The following is a 23,747-nucleotide window of genomic DNA, read 5'->3' as shown; positions in this document are numbered from 1 at the left end:
TTTATTTTCTCCAGTAGGCGTGTCCGGTACATAAACACTATCTTTAATTTTTTAATAAACCGTTTGGATAAACAATCATGGGAAGCTTATAAAGGCGATCATGTCAGTCTTATTTCATACCATACAGTGAGCTTTACATTTAAGGCTTAAACGTTTCAGTTAGTCATGTAAATTGCTGGCATGCTACATTAATATTTACATCTACTCAAAAATAAGTAAAATACAAGCATTTTATTATTTGAGTTCAGCAGTATTGCTTAGAATTACAAAATAGAGTAGTGTCTGAAATACTGAAGGTTCCAGAAAAGCAGCAATTTTCCTCCCATTCCCCCTCCTAACTGTCCAGAAAATTACTAAAATAAGAATATTTGCCATGTTACATAAGCCACAGATCGAGAAACATGACCATCAAGTCTTCAACTCCGTAACTTAAACAAACGCTAATGGCAAGGTGGGCACGGCCTTGCCCAGGGCACAACAGCAGCTCTGTGCTCCATGTATTACGGCCCTATCGTGGCTGTTCTGGTCCAAAAAAACACAGCTGTGTTTACACAGAAATTTAGAAGGCAGACTGGCTCTGTGATGAACACGTTAGCATTTCTGTCATTAACGGTGCAGAATCACTTCGGTGACTACCGATGAACACATTATTACAACAAATGGCAAAACAAACCTGTAACAACATGGTGGGTGCAATTCTTTCATTGTGATGGCTCTATCAAGAAATATCACAACTTTCCATACGTGTGCTTAAATTCACAAGTTCTAAAAGCTACAGGTGAAATTTCAACCTCTGAAATGTACACTCAGTTTATTGTGTCACAGTAGGAACTGTGTGTACTTGTGTTGAATTTTGCTATAATTCAACTAAACTGTTTTTGGTCCCCACGTGCAAAAAACCTACTTAGAGCATTTTTTTCCCCTTCTCCATTTCTATCACTGGTTTGTCAAAGACAAACTGTTTTGTTTTTTTTAGTGCATTTTTCAAGTAGCTTAAAATACAAGAAAAATTCCAAGGAAAAGCATTTTTACAATCAAAGATAACATTCTGCACTTTGTCTTTTTAATGACCGTATCAAAAGAAATTGATAGGGTATAGGTTTTCACATTTATATTAAACAAAAAGAATTCCTGTTGTATTCAAAAGTAGTTTCTCAGCATATGCAAACCATGTATCTTCCCTTATTCAGAATACATTAATTTAGCCTATAAAAATACAGTATGGACAAGTTCTTGTTCCCTGACATAAGAATTCACAATTTTGACACAAAAATTGTAAACCTTTATTACATTCAAAATACATTTCTTAAGTCTTTAGAATTTAAGTTCTGAGGTGTTGGCAGTCAGAGCTCTTGGCATACAGCAGAAGTACATTATTGCAGAGCCTTTACACAGAAGTAGCTTTCTAAAGTTAAGAAAAACTTACTCTTCCCATGTATTTTTGATGCTACCAGGAGGAAAAGAAAGGCTTCCTGCTATGAAAGGTCTGTGTGAATGCATTACTCAGATGAACAACTCGGCCCTGACTTCCAGTGCTACTTCGCTCCACAATCACACGTGGCATCTGAACAAGCTGAATGGGACTTTTTTCATCCTTTAACGCCTGAGTAAGGTTTAGTATCTAAAAGAGTAAGAGCAGGTAAGGTGAGGGCACACAAGTAAATCCATGGCTAACCAGCTTACAAATTTAGATGCCCGTCTTAAACCAATTCTGTAGAGGACTGTGCTATCAAATGCTTTTTAAATAGATCTACTGCAAGTAGAAGTATTTTTATTTATTTGGTTATATTATGACATCCTACTGCTCTCTGACTACCCTTCTTTTCTTGAATATTTCATGCAACCCTCTCCAAATTTTTGGAAAATGTTACAGACAAAAAAATAATCTAACGCCATTTTAAATTTAGCACATCTCTTAAGAGCATTGCACCTTTAATGAAGGAAACCTGCAGGAAAGCAATCAACATGTATTTAACATAGGATCTGCCAGAAGTTTAGCTACAAATTATTTTCGTATCAGAAGATACGAAGCCGTATTATTAACCCAAACCAAACCCAGTGCTAAGATCCAAATTTAACCCTCAGCTCCCAGGATTCTGTTATCTTCTTTCTAAAACTTCAGTGCTGATGAACTGCCCTCATAACTTACCCCACGTTCAATGTTACCCTGCTGAAAACTGAGGCAAGTACTCAATTCAGTTCTGGTGACACACTTGCATTATCCTTAATATTAAGCCTTTTTCTCCCCTGCACAATGCCCCTTTCTTCCTTGTGTGACTTAATGATCCCCTGCTCATTCTGCACTTTCATGACTGAAGAACCCTGACAGGTAGTCTTTTGCATGGTTTACTGTAATTTGGCTCTTGCAGCAACTGCATTTGACATTTACATTTTCTAAGTTCTAAGGCAATCCTTCATACATCTGTGTTACCTGGTTGTTTAGTCTCCATATTCTTGACAGAATCGTTTATCTTTGGTTTGAAACCCTTCCCAATATTTTTTTCCCCCCACTGCACAAAATTATGGTTCTAAGTACTTTTGGACCCCAGATTTAAAGATCTTGCCCCTTACCTGCAAGACATATTTCTCTTCAGACTCCTTATGTTCACCAACTAGATTCTTCATTTTCTAATTCTTAGAGTTTTCATTTTAAAGGATTTATAGATGTTTTGGCTATACTGCAAATTCATCTTAACTGAATAAATCCATTATTATGTGATCTAGATATCCAACTCTTCTTTAATAACCTTGTAACATACTTTGCTTTTACACCAAAAGCAAGTCCAAAATCAGTGCTAAAAGGCATCATTTGCTGATTTCCAGTCATGTCCGAGAATAAATCATTATCTGTATTTCTTCCCCAAGTCCACACCTAAAAACCTTAGTCTTCCACAGCTAAACAGATCCTTGTATAGCTAGAGAGTTTTTTTTAAAAAACCCAACTAAACAAAAAACCCCAAAACCAAAACCCTCAAAGGTTTGAAATCCACCTCAAGGAAAAAGGTGTGAAGAAAGGGACCAGATGCAGCCTTTATAGTAGGAAATTAATTTAGACAACCTTAGCAAGACTTCTCTCAATTATATAGATCTGGGTTATTTCCTTAATCTTTTTGTTAAATAACAGATTCCCTATAGTCAAATGTCTCATCACAGAAAAGCTACTTAACACAGTGTAAAATGGATGAATACTTCAAAAGTGACCTTCCAGTGACTGCACAAACTTCTCAGGAAAGTTCTTTCTAAAATAACTCCTATAATCCAATGTAATAACTAAGGTCTGCTGGCTTTTAGCCACCACACGTAACTAATGTTAACTAGGATTATATTTGAGTAAGCAGAGCTGCAGTCTTGTGCGACATACTTCTTGATACAGGAAACTACAGAGAAAAGGTTGGATTAAGCCACTCTACAAATTGTGAATGTCTAGCTTTAAACTATCCATGTTGAATTTATGAACACAGAGGAGTCACATGCAATAAATTCAGGGCAAATGGGACTATTAATTTGTCTAGTCCAATTCCCTTACATTTTCACAAATCACTATTTTATGCCTTCAATGAACTACACAATTTGTTCTTAGCTAAAGCTTGTTTCCAGTATATCACACCAGTCTTAAATTTTAAAACATCAAGAAGATGGAGAAACCCTTCTCCCTCCCTTGTTTCAGTGTTAGAAAAGACCCAACACAACTTTCATCAAATTTCTAATCCGAAAATGACTGGATTCGTTCCAAGTATGGTTCTGACATTTGCTAGGATGAAGAAATGTTATTACCTAATATTGCTTTCTTGTGAGAGGCATTTCAATAACCAAGTTAACCCTCCAAAATAAAGTCTCATTTATTTTAATAACAAAATCACCAACCAAGTTTTCTATCCAAGTTTATGATCCTTCTCCAGTGTTTCACTTTTAAAATACTTTCTAAAAATATATAGGTATTAAGTCCTCCCCATCCCCCACAGAAACATTAAAACCCAATTACATTAAGAAAATCTATACAAGTGAAAAAAATTATCAATTTACACTTTCTGCTGTCCCATCTATATCCAAATAAGAACAAACTCTAGAAAGAAATTTGGTCTTCTCAGATGACAATACATTCAAGTGTCTCAATGCAATAGCAGTCAGGTTTTGTAGCTCTAAGAAAACAGCTGAGAAGTGATGACAAATTAAATACATAAATAAAAATATAAAAAAGCAGTCTTACCTGCCCCCTCATAACAGACATTTGGTTTTCAAAAGTAGCCTTATCAAATCCTTTATCAGTCTTTATTGGAGAAAATGAACAGTTGTTATAGAAAATGACCCATTTATTTTTAGCTACATATTTAGCATGCAAATTCATCAATTTCATAATATGCATAGTCATATTTAGCAACACAATTTTTGAAAGCTTCAAATACTCATAGTATGACACCAAAAAAAAATAAATCTATTTATTGCAGCACTTTTACATATGTAAAAATGAAGGATGTTCCACATCATAAAAGTGAAATACGTCAGTGGATGCCACTTCAGGACACTAGTAGATAGGCTTAATACCATCACATGATGTTACACTGCTCTGTCTTTCAGTTTTACTCTGGCTAAAGAACACTTCCTCCTTCAGATTTATTAAATACTTAACTTCACAGGGTTTAACAGACAACCAAGGGTCACTCTGAATACAACCGAGTCAAAGATGCAAATATGGCAGATGTGTTTCAGGATCTAGTTTTGACATTACAGCTGCATTTTCATTAAAAGTTTAAAATTTCTATTTCTTTCCATCCTGATGATTTGGATTATTTCACTTGAACATCTGACAATTATTTATGGAATGTTTTGGAGAAGGACACTTCTTTATGTGTCAATACAGTAAATTTGACTTACTTTAAATACGGTCAAGATTTCAGAATCAGCTTCACACAACGTAGGTATGTAGAATTAAGTATATGAAAGGTATGCAGGTACTTTAAGTTACATTAAATACATGATTTCCTCAGGTTACTACCATTTATTTTACATGTATACATACCACAGGTATGCTAAATGGACTTTTAACATAGATTTGTGCTACAGAATTTAACTAGCTTTAATTGATAGTAATCAGCTCATCTTAAAACATGATTACCTTCTATATATGTTTCACATAATCAATTAGCCACATTAGTGACACAGCTTCCTCTTAACTATATAAACCCTTTCTACCACACCAGTGTTAAAACTAAAATAGTGCAGTATTATGACACCCAAGTTAAATTCATAAAAAGAAAAACCATCTAACTGTTCTATTAGAGGTATTAGCTATTTTGGTAACGCTCAATTCAAAGAAGCACTTGATTCACCTTAAATAGTTCATAAAGATCTTCACAAAGATCCTGTACGAAGTTCATATCAGAAATGCGAGGAAGAACTAGGTCTCTGGTCTCCTGAGAGAAAGGAACTTTTGCTTGAGGAAGCCAAGCCCAGTGAAAGGGATCTAAAGCAGAAAAACAGTACACTTAAAATTACCAACAGGCAAAAAAGAAATTCGCAGGTGCTTACCACTGATCAGTACTCCACTGCCTACTAGGAGTTCTCAGTAACACCATTTTTAACAACATTGTCACCTGGTATACCTCTTGGCTACAGTTACAAAAGCAGCTTTACAGCTACTAACCTTTTTTCCAAACATTGAAAATATATTTTAAGTAATAAATATCTAGTTGAAGCAATAAGTAAAAAAGGTATGTAAATTAAACACTGTAAGCAACAGTAGAAGCCTTCTAGTTTTGTAATGCAGTTTCCTTTGGAGTAAATTAATGGCTGCAATCAAATAGAAATTTTTCAAACGTTTGACTCATACTGAAGTATTAACAAAAAAGTACCATTACTTTTTAATAAATTTTTTAGTTTAATAAAATGCCTTATTCTAAGCGTGTTGAGAAAAACATTTTGGATTTTTCATACAATTGCTATCAAACAGTTTTTTCAAGAAATATGGTAGGAGTCATTAGTATTACTAGATGTAAAACAAGAGACCAAACAGTATCAGTTGCAGGAACTGAGGAACGTCACTAGTAGCAGGCCACCCACTGAGCTTCCTCACACTGCTCACAATTAGAGTCTGACAGTCCAGCCAGTTTTCCACCCACCTCACAGTCTGTTTGCCAAGTTCGTATGTCACATTTCACTACAAGTACACTGTGAGAAGCCACACAGAAGGCCTCACCAGAGTCAAGGAAAGTCAGTATTCACTGCTCTCCCCTCATCTACTGAGCCAGTCATCATTAAAAGCTGTCTAGTCGGTCAAGCAGTTTGTCCTTGGTAAATCCATGCTGGCTTCCCCATCATGTTCTTGTTCTTCATGTGCTTGAACATGGCTTCCAGGGGGATTGATTCCACGATCTGCACAGGGACTAAGGTTAGGCTTACCTTGTACCCTGTATCTTGCCCTTCTTTAAGATGGACGCAATACTGTTTTTCTAGTCATCAGCCATCTCCCACATTACTGCAGTCTTTCAAGTGATGAGAAAACTGCCTCACACCGACAACACCCAGCTCCCATCGTGTTTCCAATGCACTCCGCATTCCATCTACACCTATGAACTTCTGTATGTCCATTTCCTTTCTTCTGCTTTGGGTAATGATTCATTCCCAGAGGCCCTGCTTATGAGCTCTGAGACCCAAGAGCCTGAGAGCAAGTTTTACAGGTGAAAACTGAGGCAAAGTCAGCATTGAATAACTTGTTCTTTCTTATGCCTTGTGCCTTTATCTCTTTGCTGCACTTTTCTTCAGTTCCACTCTCACTTCTAATTTACTCAGCCCCTTCTTGTTGCCCTTTATACCCTCTGCTAGCTTTACTCCAGCTATGCCTTGACTTGCCAGACTCCATTCTTGCACTTTTGGACAGTCTGTTTTTCCAGGGGAGTCCATCTTGTTTTGCTTGGTTTTAATGTACTCAATTTCTGTGTTCCAGTTCACTCAGGAGTTCCCTGTTCATCTCCATGCTACACCAGCCCCCTGCCTTTTGGATAGGCTGTTCTCTGGCTTTGAGGAGGTTATCCTTGATGACCCATCAGCTCTGTTCATCAAGAAAACTTGCTCTATCCATTAAGAGCCTGCCATTTTCAACATTACGCTACAAGTTTTACCTTTACAGAATTGTCACACGCTTGCCCAGTGGAATTCTAGGTTTATTACTGTTGATGCTGAAGTCAAAGATGTTATAAAATAAGCAATATTGCCATGTCTCTAGAACAGCTGCAGAAGTGACTGTAGCCAAGAGATATGTAGGACAGTAACTGTTGACTATCAAGATATGCAGAGCTCTGGGTGGAGTAATTAACTAGCCTTTTAACAGCAAAACTAGCCCACACTTAACTGCCATAATCACTTGATTGGCTAACAGCCCACAGAAATAATTGTAAACCCTGTTGGGCACTTCCGTCTAAACCAGAGGTCCTCAAACTAAGTCCCACGGGCCGGATACGGCCCCCCAGGGTCCTCAATCCAGCCCCTGGTACTTACAGACCCTCCCACCCCACCCCCCGCCAGGGGCTGGGGGGGGAAACCAAGCAGCCACAGATAACTGCCTGCCACTGCATCCGTCCGCCAGCCCCCTGGTTAAAAAGTTTGAGGACCCCTGCTCTAAACTATAAGTAGTCAGAGATGTGGTCAGAAGCACTCTAGCTTTAACTTTTACAAAGTAAGCTAAAGCTGAGAACAAGTAAAAATAACAAATAGCTCATCTACTTGTTCACCTACAACAGTACCCTTTGTTTTGAAATAGAAATTTGGCCATTAAGAGAGACAACTCACATATCCTTGCACTCAGATGTTTTTCAAGAAAACACACAAGAAGCGCCATGTGAATTTTTTCCAGTTCCACCATCAGTCAGTTTAAATACAGCAGTATGCTTATGAATATCCATGTATTAATACTGCTTAAAAGGTATATGGGTAAAAAAATATGAAAGAGGACTAAGTCACATATGCCATGGCAAAACTGGAATTTGTTGCTAACTTTCTGAAGTATATTACTTAAAATAACCAAACAACAAAACCCAAACATATGACTACACTGATGATTTCTTAGTTTCTTAATACTTAACAACCCAAATAAAGAAAATACTTATTTGGAAGTTCCTCCTCCAAAAGGAAGATGACTGAAGAATGTGATACTTACATGCCCTCCACTCATCAGGATGCTTAAAAGGAAATGCTAAACCATTGTCAATTGCAGCTATTTTAATAGTAGATTCTTTAGTTACAGTCCACTGGTTATCCTATGGAAGGAATATTTAAAAGTTAAGTGATACTTATGTGCTTAACAAAAATAGTGAAATACATTAACAAATACTGAATAATATACTTTTTAGCTTCACTGCTTGAAGTCAGCTCAATACAAAGGAGTATACAGATAAACCCCAGCAGATATAATTCTTACTCTGCCACCATTAAAAAGGAGCCCTTCTCCCAAATACAGAACAAGCACATCATACAAATAGCTGAAGAAGCATGCTTGAGCAACAGTGGGCAGTTTTACTATTATTATAGCCCAAGCTAGTAAAGAAAAAAAATACAGAACAATACAAATAAATTCTAGCACTGTTTTATCCTGACTAGCCTAATCCAAATAGTTTTTCCATTCATTTCACCTGGAATAATTTTCAGTTATCATATTCCTTGAGACCATGCACCAGGGTTAAAGCCAGGCACTTAACCCCCTCCAAGACCAAACTATAAAACTAAAAAAATGTAAAGAATATGTCTCAGTACAGTTTTCTTACCTTATCTGATAGATCAAGTCCATCATCTTGTTTTTCATACCTGACTAACCAGTTATCGTTACCTCTGTCTTTAAACAGGAAAATGCATATCACAATATGTCATTTATAAAAAAAAAAAATCATCTAAAGTGATATACAACAACTAATATTGTAAATTGAGAATTTACCAAAAGACATCAGGCAAAACTGTTCACAAAGGTTCTTCCATCACAATACATGCATTTTAGCTTTACTGAAATGTATGAGGCAACTGATTTACTGAAAAGACTAAAAATTTACCAGGCATTCTTTTATGTATTCCTGCTTTAGTTTCCCCAACTGGCTGAATATACAGCAAAACAAACAAGAAAGTTAAGAGAAAAAAATTTTCATCCATTTCATGCAGAAAGATTGGCCATAGTGTACACTTTTCATGGGGAAAAGGATACCAGCAGCAGCAACCACAGTGACTTCATTTTTAAGCTTGTTCTAATGCTGATGGGGAAAGGGAAAGGCCCACCAAAATTATAGATACTGTGATGTTTGACTGCATGGAGAAAAACTCTTCAAAGATTAAGAGGGAAAAGAAGCCTAAGAGCCTTTCAGAAGCTGAAAACGTCCGCACTGTTCAGGCAAAATTCAGACACCGAGGGCTTCGATAAGGTCTTTCATAAGGTCTTTCACATAGAAGATGATTGCATGGATCTGTAAATCCTTCTGTCATCTGCTCCCTTATGTTGAGTTAAACATCCATCATAAGATTTTCATGTTCTGTCATGTTTAGATATATTAGATGAAGGTCAAATCATCCATGTAATAAGGTTTTGTATTTTGAGTATATTCCTTACAATTTTAAGAATGTCATAGGACGCAGTAATCGTTTGGAAACACCAGGATCTATCTGATAAAGTGACAGACCACAGTAGCAGCTAGAAAGCATTACGTTCCTATGAAATGTTTTTCTTTAGTTTACTTCTAAAAAGCCATGGGTTAGAGTGACTTATTTTCAGCTGGATTCCTTTCTAATAAGTGAATTTAAGGAAAATGCACTAGAGCTGGTATGTCTGAAGAAGAGTAGACACCCACTTTGACAAAGCAGCAAAGAAAGTATTTTAAATATAAAACTGCCCTTAGATTCTTGAGGAAATAAATCACCTACATAATCAACAGAAGAATCCCAGCTTCTGAGTGAAAGAAACAAGAATGCAGAAGAACTGAGACACATCACAGTTGTATTTCAGTGCCTAGTCAAAATGAATATGAACTATTTTGGTGTTACTGTGCTGTTATTGCCTCCAGCTTAGCATAAAAGGAATGATAGTCATCGCTTTTCTTATGGTTCCTGAAACTCCACCAGGCCTTATCTAAATCAGGGGAAACAGACAGTTAATAGCCTACTGACAGAATTAAAGCATAATGAAAGATTTGTTCTTGAATTCCTACATTGCTTAAAAAGACCAAGTAACAGCCAAAAAGTGTTGTTTGGATTCTATCATACTGCATTATTTAATGTTGAATCCAGAGTAAACGTTTAAGTTTAAAATGCAACCTTCTGGCCTTAAATTGTGAGAAAAGCATCTGAAATGCATTAGAAGCCTTCAGCAACAGCTTTCAGCCAGCACTGCTTACCATTTCTGCCTCACAAAAATAGATAGATACCAAGAGACACTAACAAATACCTGTATTTCTGATGACAAAATCCAAGATAACCAATCTTTCAAACTGTGACTGAAATTCTTTCCTTGTGTTCTCAGGTAAAGGATCAGTTTCAAACTTCCTGAGCCAGTAGTCAGCTTCCTTATATCCTTCAACAAACAGCTGGAAGGAGCCAACCTAAAACATAAAGAAACTGCATTTGGAAAATGCACTTGGATAGGTCACATAACTAATCTTAACATTAACAGAAAAACTGATTATATACCTTCAAAGTTCAGAACACGAAGTATGACATTAAAAAAAAAAAGATTACTAAGTAGTTTCTCTGCCATTCCTAAAAATCTAAAAAAAATTAATACTCATATCATAAGGGGCTTTTCTGTTGGGTTTTTTTGCTTTGTTTTGTTAAGGGGGTTTTTTTAGTATTTGTTTAAGCACCCACCCAGTTCACCAGGAATAAAATGTAGCCAGAGAGCTCAACATATATGAACACTCCGTATTAGAAGCAGTATTTGAAACAAAGAGAAAGAAACATCTTTTCTCTTTTTCATTGGAAACACTTGGTTCAATAGCTAACAGGAAACTCACCAAAAAATTACAGAGGAAAAATCTTCCTCTCTGAAAAGCTTGTATGTTTCACTGATGAGAACAGCAGCATTAACCACTTTTTCAAGACCAACACTTCCTGCATGAAAATGGCTTAAACATTTCCCAAGAGTCCAGGGAAGAAAACTACAGATAGCATAGACTGTATACATATGGGCAACAGGAGAGGTGCACAAGATTAAAATTCAAAGTAGCACTTATATTTGAGAAGTAAAATGCAGATAGATGCACACGTGCAGAGACATGGATAAACACACAGCATGTGGAATAACGATGCTGATACAAGCTTGCATAACGTATGTCACATGGATCAAAATTCCTGGGAACTGACACAAGTGGGTTACCCAAGCTGTTTAGGAACAGAATACTGTGGCAATATTTTGGGGATACAATAAAGCTCATTAGGCAACAAAGATGTAAGGTATTAGTCAGTAGAATAGTGCATGCAAGATTAAAGGAAGGTATGATGAATAGATAACAGCATACCTAAAAGAATAAAAACCAATAGAAGGGGAAAAAATAATAAAGATTGGGGGGAAGGAAGGGGGCGGGAGACATTTTAAAAAAATGAAAGAACGAGATATATTGCAGGGGAGAACCAAACAATGTGAAAACATGACACTGAAACGTAGTGTACTACACAGTCAAGAAGAAAAAAAACCAGTGAGAGATGCACAGCATTTTAACATGTTACTCCTCCAGCAGAAAGCTGAACTCCAAACTGAAATGAGAGGTGGCAAGATTATTAAAGTAGTTAAAATGAAGGTATGGACAGAGTGGATAGATTTTGCACAGAAACAGTCATATTTATTAAACTTCAGTCACTCATAGATAGGTAATCTCAGCAGTAGAAGAAAAATCCTGTTGAAAACTATGATTATTTTTTTTTACTCCAAAGTTTTGTGTAAGAATCAGGAAACACACAAATTGCTTATTTTTCATCTTACCTTAGGAGGTAGTCCAATTCGATTAAATTTTTTAGCAACTTTTGGCACTTTCTCTAAAGCATATTTTTTTCCTCTTGACTTAGCACGATCTATTGCACTGTAATTAAAGGTCTCACTGACAAGCCAGACAACCTTAAAATAAGAAAGTTAAAAACTCAGCTCAGAATTCCTCATTATTTCAATTATAAAGTTACAGTAAATTTCATGCACAGTTGTCAAAAAAAGCAAAAAGGAAACATCAGGTACTTCTATCAGACAAATTTTATATGAAAAGGGGAATAGCTGCTCTTTTACGTATCTCAAAAGAAAAAGGAAATCTTTATATGCTGCTTTTTGCAATTTTTGCATCTCACCAAAACATAAGGCACAAACATGTCAGAAAATGCTAGGAAGTGAAGTGGTTCCAAAGAAGAGATTCAATTCAGATCTCATACTACTCCTTTAAAACAAAAATAACCGTCACTACTTCTACACCAAATTACCGTGTCTTTGGACCTGAAATAGTTCACAAATGACTTGAGAATAACTCATGATATACAAGGATGTCTCTACAACTACAGTCCAGAGACTGAAAAATCCATCACTATACATTTTTTTGCACTAAATAATTCCTGTATTTAAACTTTTACCTTAGTTTTAGGTACAACTCCAAGCCCCAGCTTGTCATCCACAAGATAGGCACCAGCTTCAGAGAGGTATCCCTGATTTGGAACGAGGCAGCCTCTGCCAAAGCAGCAAGGACAACAAACTTTGTGAAAATATTTGGTCCATTTTGGATTTAGATGTCCATAAGGCTCTTCAGATTTTGGTTTGAACACTCCAATAATTTTCTAGGATAAATAATACAAAATTGAAGTATGAATACTTTGAGTTGAAATTATTTTGTAAATCAGTTATTTGGAAATATTAGTTAGATATAATACATCACATTTTACAGTTGCTCTTTTTAGATGACAAAATAATAAAACAAACATGGTATTCCAAATAAATTTATCAAAAAATGCTTGTGCAGAAGTAGTACAAATTCAGAACAAGCTCTTTGTAAGAGAAAAATTGAAACCAGCTAACATTTACTAGTTTTTCAAAACTAAAAAGCACAGCTTTTTAGAATATAGGGTGATTTTTTATATTCTAAGGTTTTTAAAAAAGGAGGTTTTAGAAGTAGTTTTAAAAATAGTTTTCAGCCCACCAATTAACTCATTGTCAAGATATTTCAGACAGGCATAATGGTTCCAGGAAAGTAACAAACATACAGAATGCTAATAATCAAATGTCAGGTTCTCTCTTTTGTATCTATTTTAGCTATTGCTTTAAGTTTGAATGGATCAAAGCATTCTGCAGTTTGCAATTCCAAAACGTGGTGCGGATTACCACTGCTGGAGATTCCTCAACTCAAAGCTGACAATGGTTCACAGTATCAGCCATCATTTATATTGGAGACATGTAGTAAAGCTTAAAATTACTCAGAGTACTGTGTCAAATTTTGGACAGCATGCTTCAAGAAATCTGTTAACAAACTGGAGAAATTTGAAAAACACAAAAAATGTGAATAATGAAAGACTGTATGAACTAGGATAGTTTAGCCTGAGTGAAAATGGGGCCCGATGAACTAGGTAATAGGTTGCTATAGAGAAAAAAGGAACAACACATCTACTGTTAAGGAGCCAAGAAATGACAGGCTTAAATCACAGCACAGAAGCTGCAAAGAAAAAAAAACCTTTTGAACTTTAAGAGTGGCTCAAGACTGGAACAGTCTGCCAAGTTGTGGAGTCTCCAAAACAGGATGCCACTAACAACAGGTTAGTTAAACATTCATCAAGAATCATGTTAAAACGATCCTGCTCCACAGTGCAGGCATTAACTAGATGATTTCTCAAGGTGCCTGCTACACATGTTTCTACATTTGTTAACCTCAAACCACAAGATTATCACCACACTAAAATATATAACCTTCCAATTGCCTATGATAAACTTTAGCCTAGTGCATAAAGTCCATGTAATGCCTGTTTTATAGCTCAAGTGAAATGCTGCAGAAATGCTGTATCTTCATTCCTTCTCACAGGACTACAGTAAGTAAATCAAATCATTACCTAATATATATTTAAGAACAACTGCTTAAGAACCATTTTCACATAATAGTACTTCGCCAAATCCTTATAAAAAACCAGTGAGTACCTCTAAGCTAAACACTGCCTATTGTTGCACCAAGACTCACTAGCTGGTTTACACTCTTAGGTCATGAGCAAGTTTGCTGGCAGTCAGAAACTAACATTCTGCTTCAGTAACTGCTGATTCAACTAGACTAGGGAGAGGACCTGACTAGCTGCTCTAGCTTCTAAAGAATTTTCACCCACTTTGTCCAAGACAGCCTAACTAGTCCAAGATTGTCCAAGACAATCTTGCTCTGCCCAAGACAAACTACAGAGAATTTACTTCATTCAATCTGTAAACAGATTACACAAGACACCAGGCATGAGCAGCGTCACCTGTCCTGTCCATCTATTTTGATTCATTCCCATCAGCTACCAGGAAAGATAGGTTACAAAATATCACCATTTGCATTCATCCTATAAAATCAGGTTCCTATCAACAGGGGCAGGAAAAAAACTGACTAAAATTCTCTTGGTTTTGATATGCTGTCATCTGTGATTCTAAGGTTATGTTCAAAATCATGAGCAAGTTCTATGCAACTCCACGGACACAATTCAATTTAGACCTACACAAAAGGTTGCATATAGAATATTTATAGTAAGCGTAATGTGAAAGGCCAGGATGTTCTCTGAACACTTTACTGTTTTTATCTTTTTAAAACCACAACACTTTGGAGACTGAATTTACTTGGTATACTAGTTTAGTCAAAATTCTAATGTTAGGTTTAGAATTGTTAAAAAGTTATTTAATTTTTTCCTATTGAATCATACATATTTACCTGCTCAAAACAAAGCTAGCAGCTTTTCATTTCCCAGAAACGTCATGGTGTACTTGGTAGTACATGCCAAACCATTAGTTACCTCTTTTCTGATTTGCTCTTTTGGTAATACTTCCTACAAACTGCTCATTTTAAAAGGGAGCTTAGCTCATTTCATTACTTGCCCGGACCGTACTGTGCTATACTATCAAATCTAGATAGGGTTTTCAAGGCTTCACTGAAGTCAGAACCTTGCTCAATTTTACAGAGCCACTGCTGTTGAGGACCACAGTAGTCCCAGAAAACTCAATATGTAGAAAAACTACCAAGGCCAGTCTTAATTTTGCAAATTAAAACCTAATTTCTAGACTGACTCCATTAGCATTATCAACTTGCCAACAGCTAAACTGTCAAAAACATGCTGCAGAACAGTTTGTAAGAGTCACGTCTTTTACTTTATTGGTTACACAATGAACAACAAATACAGAAATATTCAACACTCCAACAAGTGCTGCTTAAGTACTGAACTGCTTCCTATCAGTACACAACTATGGCAATAAATATATAAAGTTAATTTTAATTAGGCAATTTTAATTCTATCTTTCTGGCAGACCCAAATCAGCAAATAAAATGACCTAATGGAAACTGGTTATTTACCTGTAACTTGGCATTAGCTTGTGTAAACGCTTCAGAAGCTGACCAGTAAGAAGGCTTAGCATGTCTTTAATAAGCTCTTCCCCAGCATAAGGAAGAGAAGATGACTCAAGAAGAACAGCAGCAAGTCACAAAACTGGTCTGAATGATGCAACACCATCAAACAGGATGTGAAATCCATTTCAAAAATGGGAGTTGCACTAGTGACAAAATTAAGTTTTATCAGACCTTTAATAAGGGTAACATTTAGATAAGCTCTAAATTTAGCGCAAAGAATAAAAGCAAAATTGAAAGTCAGCTAGGAACTTGGTATTATTCTCAGAATCCCATGTTGGCAAATACTTTCGTATCTTGCAATGAAGTTTTTCTGGCCCACATAAAAAAAATGGTGGGTTTTTTATCTTCATTTCTGCAAAATATTTACATTCAAATCAATGACCTGCATGAAAGGGGAGGGCAAGTCACTCCTAGGAGCAAAACTAACACTTCACTGAAAAACATTAGTAAAACCAACAAGATCACCACCTAAAAAACAAGGAAATAAGGCACTCCATCCAAAACACTATGGTTACAAAAATGATCTGTTAAGTACTCTCTTATTAGCCCCAGGGCACAGTCAGTCTCCCAGGCATTTGCTAGTCACCAAAAAAGTGCAAATTTGCACATACAGAAATCCAGCACAAACATGATTTTTTTTCCTAGAAATTCCTCTACTAACTAACTTTCTAAGAATAAAAGATCTCGACTGCACAGCATTAGGAAAAACCAAAAAACCCACTTAACCAGCTTTAAAGCATATTTAGCATAACACTGTAGACTACTCTTCAGACACGCCATGCATTGAATGTTTTGAAAAGTATTGATTTAAACCAGTATTCAATTACTCTCATGTTTTTCCTATTTCATATTAAATAAGACATAATCCTAATCTAAATAACCTATTTAAAAACAATCTGAAGTTTGAGCATGTACATATAAGCATATAACTTGAATACCTACAAAGAATTAAACTACTGAAGTAGGGAAATGACCTGAAGTCTAAGAAGTCTGCCAAAATAAGTCTGGTGAAATTCAAAGTTTGAAAATCTGAAGCAGCATTGTACACAACAGCAAGAATCCCGCAAAGCAACTGACAATGTGAAAGTATGTCTGAAACATAATTTTCTCTTATAAAGTAATGCTAACCAAATGTTGCTTTTCAAGCAAGATTCAGGTAACCATTACTTCTCTGTCTCAAAGTAATCTTAGGATACCTCTTTGATGATCACTATTCAAGGTACCATTTACCATTAAGGGAGGGGAAACCAAATCTTCAAGTTAAGATTCAGCAGACAAATGCAAGTAAAAAGGTAGATCTGTTTATACTGATCTTCTTGCCTATCTACCAATCATGCAGGAGGAAGGACACATGACCTAAATAAAAGACTATGTAAAAAGAAAAGAGATAATATAGGAGGCTTGGCTAAAGAAACTTAAGCAGTACCGAAATCAGAAGCTCAGTTGTGTCAAAAATCAATTAAAACATACAAAGAACAAGATGTTAGATTCTGCACAAAGGAATTCCTGAATCTTTTTCACATGTTAAAGAGGTTATTTTTATTTTCTTCACATTTCTTTGGTGCAGATAATTCAAAACATGGTAAAACTGCAACAGAAAAATAATAGTTATTTTGGCTTAGCAAGACATAGTTAGAAATCTAAGTATTACTCTCACTGCTTTTTCAACACAGATTTTGGCATACTCTAAATTATTAAACAATTTATTTAGATGATTTCCATTTAAATAGAATTTTAAAATTTCCATGTTAAACTCATTGCTGATAGTGCTTCTGACTTCACAGTAACATGCTCACCCCTTTTGGATCCTTGGCAAAGTAACTTCCACTGGATCCTTGAGAGATTCTTTCTGGAAAAACTCCACACTCTATAGCTTGTTCTGCTCTCAGAATAATTTCTGCAAATTCTGGATCATCTAAAAATATATTCATATCAGCAGTACGTCCTGTATGCCCTGAAAAATAAGAGAACAGGCAATCTTAAGTGTAATTTGTACTACAAATTAACAACAAAAGTAAACGTACTGAAAAGCTAACAACCTTTCCTGCTGTGGTCATTCAATAGCAGGCTAAAAAATCTGATCCATTAAATCAGTGCAAGTTTTCCCACCGATTTACCCATGTCTAATCAACCTTTTGTTTAAGGTAAATCAGCCAAATCTGTAACAACTCATTCGAGACTACCACTGCAAAGTGCTTACATTTTTCGAATATTTTTATTTATATAAGGAAGCCCATAAAGAAAAAAAAAACACCTTCAAAATCATACCTATTAAAAAAGTGCTAATGATTTTACATACCATTTTTATTAAGATTTTTGTAGTATTTTTCAGGGAAAGCTATCTGAAAGTAAACTGTCCATTACCCACTAACTTATTAGAATGGCATCATACCCTTCATTTACCAGCTTGGGTAACATGCTTGTTATCTGCTAAAACACAACAAAGTAATTCACAAAACAATTAGCAGCACTAATATCCCAGTGAAGTACTGGATACCATCACCATTCCAATATTAAATACTATCAACTGCTTGCAGAATTTCTTTACTACTGACCAAAAGATCAGCTCTACGCAGGCATTTATGCAAACTCTATGCCTCTCCAAAAACATTTAGCCAGATAAAAAGAAGTTGCCAAGATTTAATACCTGTACCGTCCTTTAAACCCTTCCAAATTATTTCTTTGCAAGTTTTGAAACTGCAGGGGTTCGTACCTTACTTTTAGGGCTAGGATTATTCCATGTTCTTATCAAGTGCATTTTAATGGGTCTGTGCACTAGGGCTCATTTCTGCATTCAGCAACAGTTGCATTATTCTAAATTAAGCATTCACAGATAAAGTCGCCTTGTTCCCATTTCAGCACTTGAAGAAACTTAAGCTAAAATAACACACATACATACTTCTGGAACAACAACTGACAGAACTAATTCCAAAAAGATACTCCTAAACAGTTTATGGATAGCCAAATAAAAAAATAAATAATAAAAATTGCTCTTGACGTTTTGGAACACCTTTCTGTAGCATACGACATTCACTGAAGTTTTCTAGAACACTACCACTTGCTTGCATGAACCACCCACAAATAATACAGCTTCTAAATCGAAAAGACTTAAAAAGCATAAAACACACAAAAACCTTAGTATTAAGCTGATAACATGAAGAGAAGCCTTAAAAACTAGTAACAGTTCATTCTTAATGATCAGCTACAGCCCATTAGATCAGAATCTGTTAGACTACATGGCCAACACTTCTGCAATAAACTACAGTTTATTTTAAGGCTTTTATTGGGACTGCCGGGGACAATCAATGAATTTTATTTCATAGAGTCTCAGAACCAAGAGAAAGGGTTCTAGAGTTTCCTCGTCACCGTGTACTTAAGCGAGTTAGGGAAATAAACCAAAAAAACCACAATACGTTTATTTTTATGGGAAAAGTCACTTTGAATCTGTGGTTCTTATTCCATATTCAAGCCTCAACTATCTCTACATGAGAAATGTCACAACACACAGCTGAGCTGTGTCTACTATATATTTTTGTCAGCAAATGCAAAAATCAGTGTTGTGCATTATACTGTTACCAAAGAAAATGCAACATCCATATGAAGCTGCTCTGCACGTTGATCTTCCAGATGAAGAGGACCTACAGATGAACTGTCCATAACAGGGACTGAAGTTATCTATGCAGAAGACAACTTTCAATTTCTGTGCATTCACTCCAGAATCTAAAAACCGTAAGAGTCTCACTGTCTTGAGGAAATTCTAACATAAATTATAATCTACAGGAAAAATATATTCAATTAAAAAAAAATTAAAACCAAACAAACCACATTATCCTGCATGCTCAAGGAGGAGAAAAATAATTTTTAAAAGTTATGATTGCTACCGTGCTACTAGAAAGCCTTCTGTTACCACAGTGACGTGGCTGTACAAAAACATATAGGCTGAAAACAACAAAACTGGCAGTTTTAAGAAGTTTTCTTTCAGCTTACCAACATTCTCCATGTGAAAATATGCCATTTTTATTGAAGCTAGTATTTCCTGAATGTGGCAGCATTTTCTAACTTGGTTTCTTCCCTGAAAATTATTTTAGCCAAGTTTTCCGCTGTGAATGCATGTTAGAGTTGCAACCTACTCCCAGTACAGTCTCCAAACTTACAACTGTAACTAATCAAGATTTTTCTTGCAGCCGCTCTTGAAAACTACTCTTCTCATTAAACTGTCACTCAGGAGACCAGGGCTCTCACGCGCACACATAGTCTACCTACCAAGCCCAATCCCTTTTTCCAAATTAGTTTGGACAAGGCCTAATGCTGTGAAGCCGCTATAGTGCAATGGTGAGGACACACCGAAGAAGATACAAATACTATCACCTCAATCTGTTCTTCCATCAAATTAACATGACATAAGCTAAACTACTACACTTTGCAAGATTAACATGTATGAACTCCGTCAATACTAAACTCGCTTTATACTATTTTAACATTAACATAATTAAAGGTAGTCTTTTCAACCAGTTCCATCTTTTTCTATAGTCTTATATTCTGACAAGTAACTCCATTCTGAAAACGCTCTCCACATTGCAATAACATGCATGAATAACATCTCTTGCACGTATGTTCCACCTGAAACCAAAAGGTAAGAACAAGGAAACATGAGCAAGAGATGAGATGATGCAATCAGAGTTCTGAGATTTTCTTACATACTCTTGGGGCAAATCCCAAGTAGTACTCTGCATTCACGACGCTAATTGCACTCTGGTGCAAGACCCACAGCTCTAGTCTCTGCTCTGAAGCATTAACTGCTATGTTTTGCTAGAAGCGCTGTCTCATTAAGACACCTCAAGTCTCATGGGAACAAGACAGAACTCTAACACTTCAAGGGTGCGTTTGCAATACACGTCTGGTCTATGCTTGGGACCATTGGTTAAAAGATGAGAAAATTTTTTTTCTTATGGTTAAACACAGCGCACTAGCAAAAGCTCTATGGGGCTGCTAAAAAAGTTACTAGCACAACTTATATTGCTTAAATTGATGGGGGCTTTGTTTGTTTTTAATATGCTGTTGTCGCAAAAGAAACCATTTTTACCAGTCTCTGGCAAGAAATCCTATGGTAAAGTTACAACAGCAAACACTACTAAGTGATAGACGTCCACAGATTTATGTCAGCAAACCTCTCCTAGATGTACATCTCATCTGTTTACAAAGTTGCACAGAATCTGAATGCTTGAAAGTCTAAAGGAAAAAAAAATAAAAATAAGCAATTGCTTAGTTTATTGTCTTGCCCTTATATTTAGAAGTAGATAACGGCCATGGTTACGCTTCCTTTCAAATCAATAACTATGTTCTTGCATTTCTGCATTTTCTCATCACATTTCTTTCTCTCTTCAAGACTGGGTTTCAAAACATGGAAAGTGCCAAGTTCTCTATGAAACCAAAAATGGGGCAGAAGAGTTCACATCTAAAACTCTTAATACAGGTGACAGTACCAGGAAGCGAGTAGCTGTCCGGAGCCAAGAACAGAAACAGAATAAAACTTTTTTTACAGGATGAAAAGATAGGGGTCACAAGCAAGTAATTGTTGGAATAGGGGAAGCAAATAGAAAACTCGATAGCGTTCGCCAAGCGTGCAGGAAGCAGCAGCCGGTCCCACCACAGAACACAGTCTGTAAAATTTGTAAAGCCAAAAGTTGCAAAAACCATAACAGAAACAAAGCAAAGCCCAACAGAACAGAAGACAGAGAACAAGGAGACGTAACAGTGGAGACACTCTTGAAGGTGTAAAGGAGTTCGGGCAGCCCCGCACAGAAAGGCGCGGCACTGCAACGCCGAGCCATTACCGCCCGCGCCGGTGCCTTCCGAGGAACGCTCCGAAGGAGCTCTCTGTGGGAACGGGACACCTCGAGCCGGCACCGGGTACTTCAGCCCCTACAGGCACGTTCCCTGCCCCTCTGGCAGGGCAGGGGCCACCTCTCCCCCGCCAGCCAAGCCACCTGCCCGCGCCGCTGCCCGCCCCCCCCGGTCAGCACCGCCCGGCGGAGGCGGCGGCCCCGGGCCGTACCTGCGGCAGCGCTGGGCCCCTTGTCCCAGGCGGCGCCCGCTCGGCGGCCGCGGCCCGACGCCCGCAGGAGAGGCTCGTCCTCTCCATCTCCCTCCGGCCCCGAGTCCTCCTCACCCGAGTCTTCCTCCTCAGGCCCCAGCTCCCCACACAGCCTCACAGCCCCGCCGGGGGCGGGTTTCGCCCCTTGCGGCCCCCGCCAGGGTGGCCCCGCCTGAGGCGCCGGCTCCGCGAGGAGCAGCAGCCGCTCATCGGGCTCCTCAGCACCCGGCTCCGCCATGGGCGGCCGGGACCCAAGCGCGGCGGGAGGCGCCGCCGGCCGGGCTCAGGCCCCTCGGCCGCAGCCCATTGCACGCTCCGCCGCCGCAGCCGGCTCCGCGCCCGCCGTGCCCCCGCGCCTGCGCGCGCGCCGGTACCCGCCCCCGCCGCTACCTGCCTTAAAGGGGCCGCGGCCCCAGCGGCGCCCCCGAGCCGCCGCGCGTGTGAGTAGCCGGCGACGCCGGGCTGAGGCGGGGTCGGGAGGGGCTCCCGCCTCATCTCCAGGCCGGCTACCAGTCACGGGGCTAGCACATCGGTGTGCAAGGAATTCGTGCCCCACGGCGGCGTCGTATCCGTGGCACGGCGGAGTCTGTGCGGCGAGGTTCCCGCGGTACCTCGGCCGGGGGCCAAATCTACCGGTGCGAGTGTTCGTCAGCTGGTCAGCTGGTGTTAGTCTGCACATGGCTTAAGACAGCCTCAGATCCGCTCAACGTTCTTCCGGGAAATCACAGCCAAAGGCCTCCGTACTTGTCTTTTTTTTCACTGTTAGTCACTTAACAGAACATCCCCGACACCGGCTTTACTTGTCCCTCTGGAACAGGCTTGTCTCCTGGCCACCGCTGTCCACTAGCCAGCTGCTCTCCCTCCCCATACTTCAAAAGGCATTATTCTACACCATCACGGTGATTTCCAAAACAAAGCCTAAAAATATATATGTGAAAACTATGAATACGTTGACGTTATTTCCATGTTCCCGCAACCATCCTTGTTATTAATTGCAAGAAAAAGAATACCACTATAACCCCAACATGCTGCATCAGACTTTGATGTGGATACCCTCTTCCCACACCTCTCTGTACAGGAGGGGGTTTCCTCAATGCAGTACTCAAAAAGATTTTGGTGAAATATGGGAGAAAGATACACGTATGAAGTACTTGTAGACAACTGGGATTCTGGGTTATACTGAGAGCAAACCAGTGCTCAGCTAAAATAATAATTGCACATACTGAATTTTCATTATTCTAGAATTATCCATAATACAAGGATTCATTTTGTCCATAACCCAGAACACAGAAAGAAAATTACTTTGCTTGGTTACTGACAAAATAAAACCTTACTGAAATGTTTGACTTGTGTTTGTTTTGTCTCAGGTTACCTGTCAGCCAGTGGACTTTGGAATTAAATTGTTGTTTACTTATGTAACTACTAATATCTGTAACATTGGATAAAATCTGTTCACACTTGCATTTCTGTTTCCATTCCTTTCTATTAAAAATGAACAGTCAACTGTGACTGCAGATGAATAGCCATTTTATGCCCAGTAAACAAGTATATGAAGGTTACAGCGACTGGATGTTATTTTCCATACAGAAAATTATACAGATGTTAATTCCTGCATGAAGCAAACAAAAAGATCAGACTAAAATGGGAGAAGTCTGACATTTTGCCCAGCAGACCATTAAGGAAGACCCCGTCTTCCTTTAGCTGTATTAGTTATGAGTGCATTGTGGCTGTTTCAGTAATGCTCTGTTAACCAGTCCATCCATGGGTTTTAAAAAAAGTTTGAAAGTTCTTTCTATTGAATGAACCAAAAAATGAAATAGCTAATGAGTTATTTCTTCTGGTTTAGAGAATCTTCTACACCTGCTAGTCTAGTGCATGTCTAAATGCAGTTAACTTAGTTTTTATCTTCTACTGCAATGAGAATTCTGTTACTTGCTCACAGGCCTTGATCCAACAAAATCTTTACATTGCCTCAATCTTCAGTGCTGCAGAGTTCAAACACTACCGCGGCTCATAATTAAACAAAATACACATCACCATCATTGCTATGAAACCATTAATTTTAATTCTGATTAGCTAATACTCTCAATTAG

The 23,747-nt window shown here is 37.8% G+C and overlaps 1 protein-coding gene across 4 annotated transcripts in view; it reads right to left on the bottom strand.

The window, feature by feature from the left end:
• Nucleotides 1-22: 22 nt before the first annotated feature.
• Nucleotides 23-23,747, bottom strand: part of PI4K2B (phosphatidylinositol 4-kinase type 2 beta) — a 25,283-nt gene continuing 1,558 nt past the window's right edge. Inside the window, exons 1-10 of one of the 4 annotated variants that reach the window (XM_056349165.1) lie at nt 21,616-22,008; nt 17,357-17,514; nt 12,571-12,771; nt 11,942-12,073; nt 10,412-10,565; nt 8,754-8,821; nt 8,150-8,249; nt 5,328-5,461; nt 4,208-4,267; nt 23-1,621 (exon numbers count right to left, since the gene is read on the bottom strand). In XM_056349165.1, coding sequence (XP_056205140.1) covers nt 1,448-1,621; nt 4,208-4,267; nt 5,328-5,461; nt 8,150-8,249; nt 8,754-8,821; nt 10,412-10,565; nt 11,942-12,073; nt 12,571-12,771; nt 17,357-17,514; nt 21,616-21,892 — 1,458 coding nt within the window. In that variant the 5' untranslated portion in view covers nt 21,893-22,008 and the 3' untranslated portion in view covers nt 23-1,447. Of the gene's footprint in view, nt 1,622-4,207; nt 4,268-5,327; nt 5,462-8,149; nt 8,250-8,753; nt 8,822-10,411; nt 10,566-11,941; nt 12,074-12,570; nt 12,772-17,356; nt 17,515-21,615; nt 22,009-23,747 lie in introns of those variants that run through there. The other 3 variants (XM_056349183.1, XM_056349158.1, XM_056349175.1) reach the window with 3 other exon arrangements.

This window comes from Falco biarmicus, chromosome 1 (genome assembly GCF_023638135.1).
Source record: "Falco biarmicus isolate bFalBia1 chromosome 1, bFalBia1.pri, whole genome shotgun sequence".
NCBI classification, from domain to species: Eukaryota; Metazoa; Chordata; class Aves; order Falconiformes; family Falconidae; genus Falco; species Falco biarmicus.
Note: the sequence above shows the minus strand (reverse complement) of the source record. Positions and strands in the feature narration are given on the sequence as shown.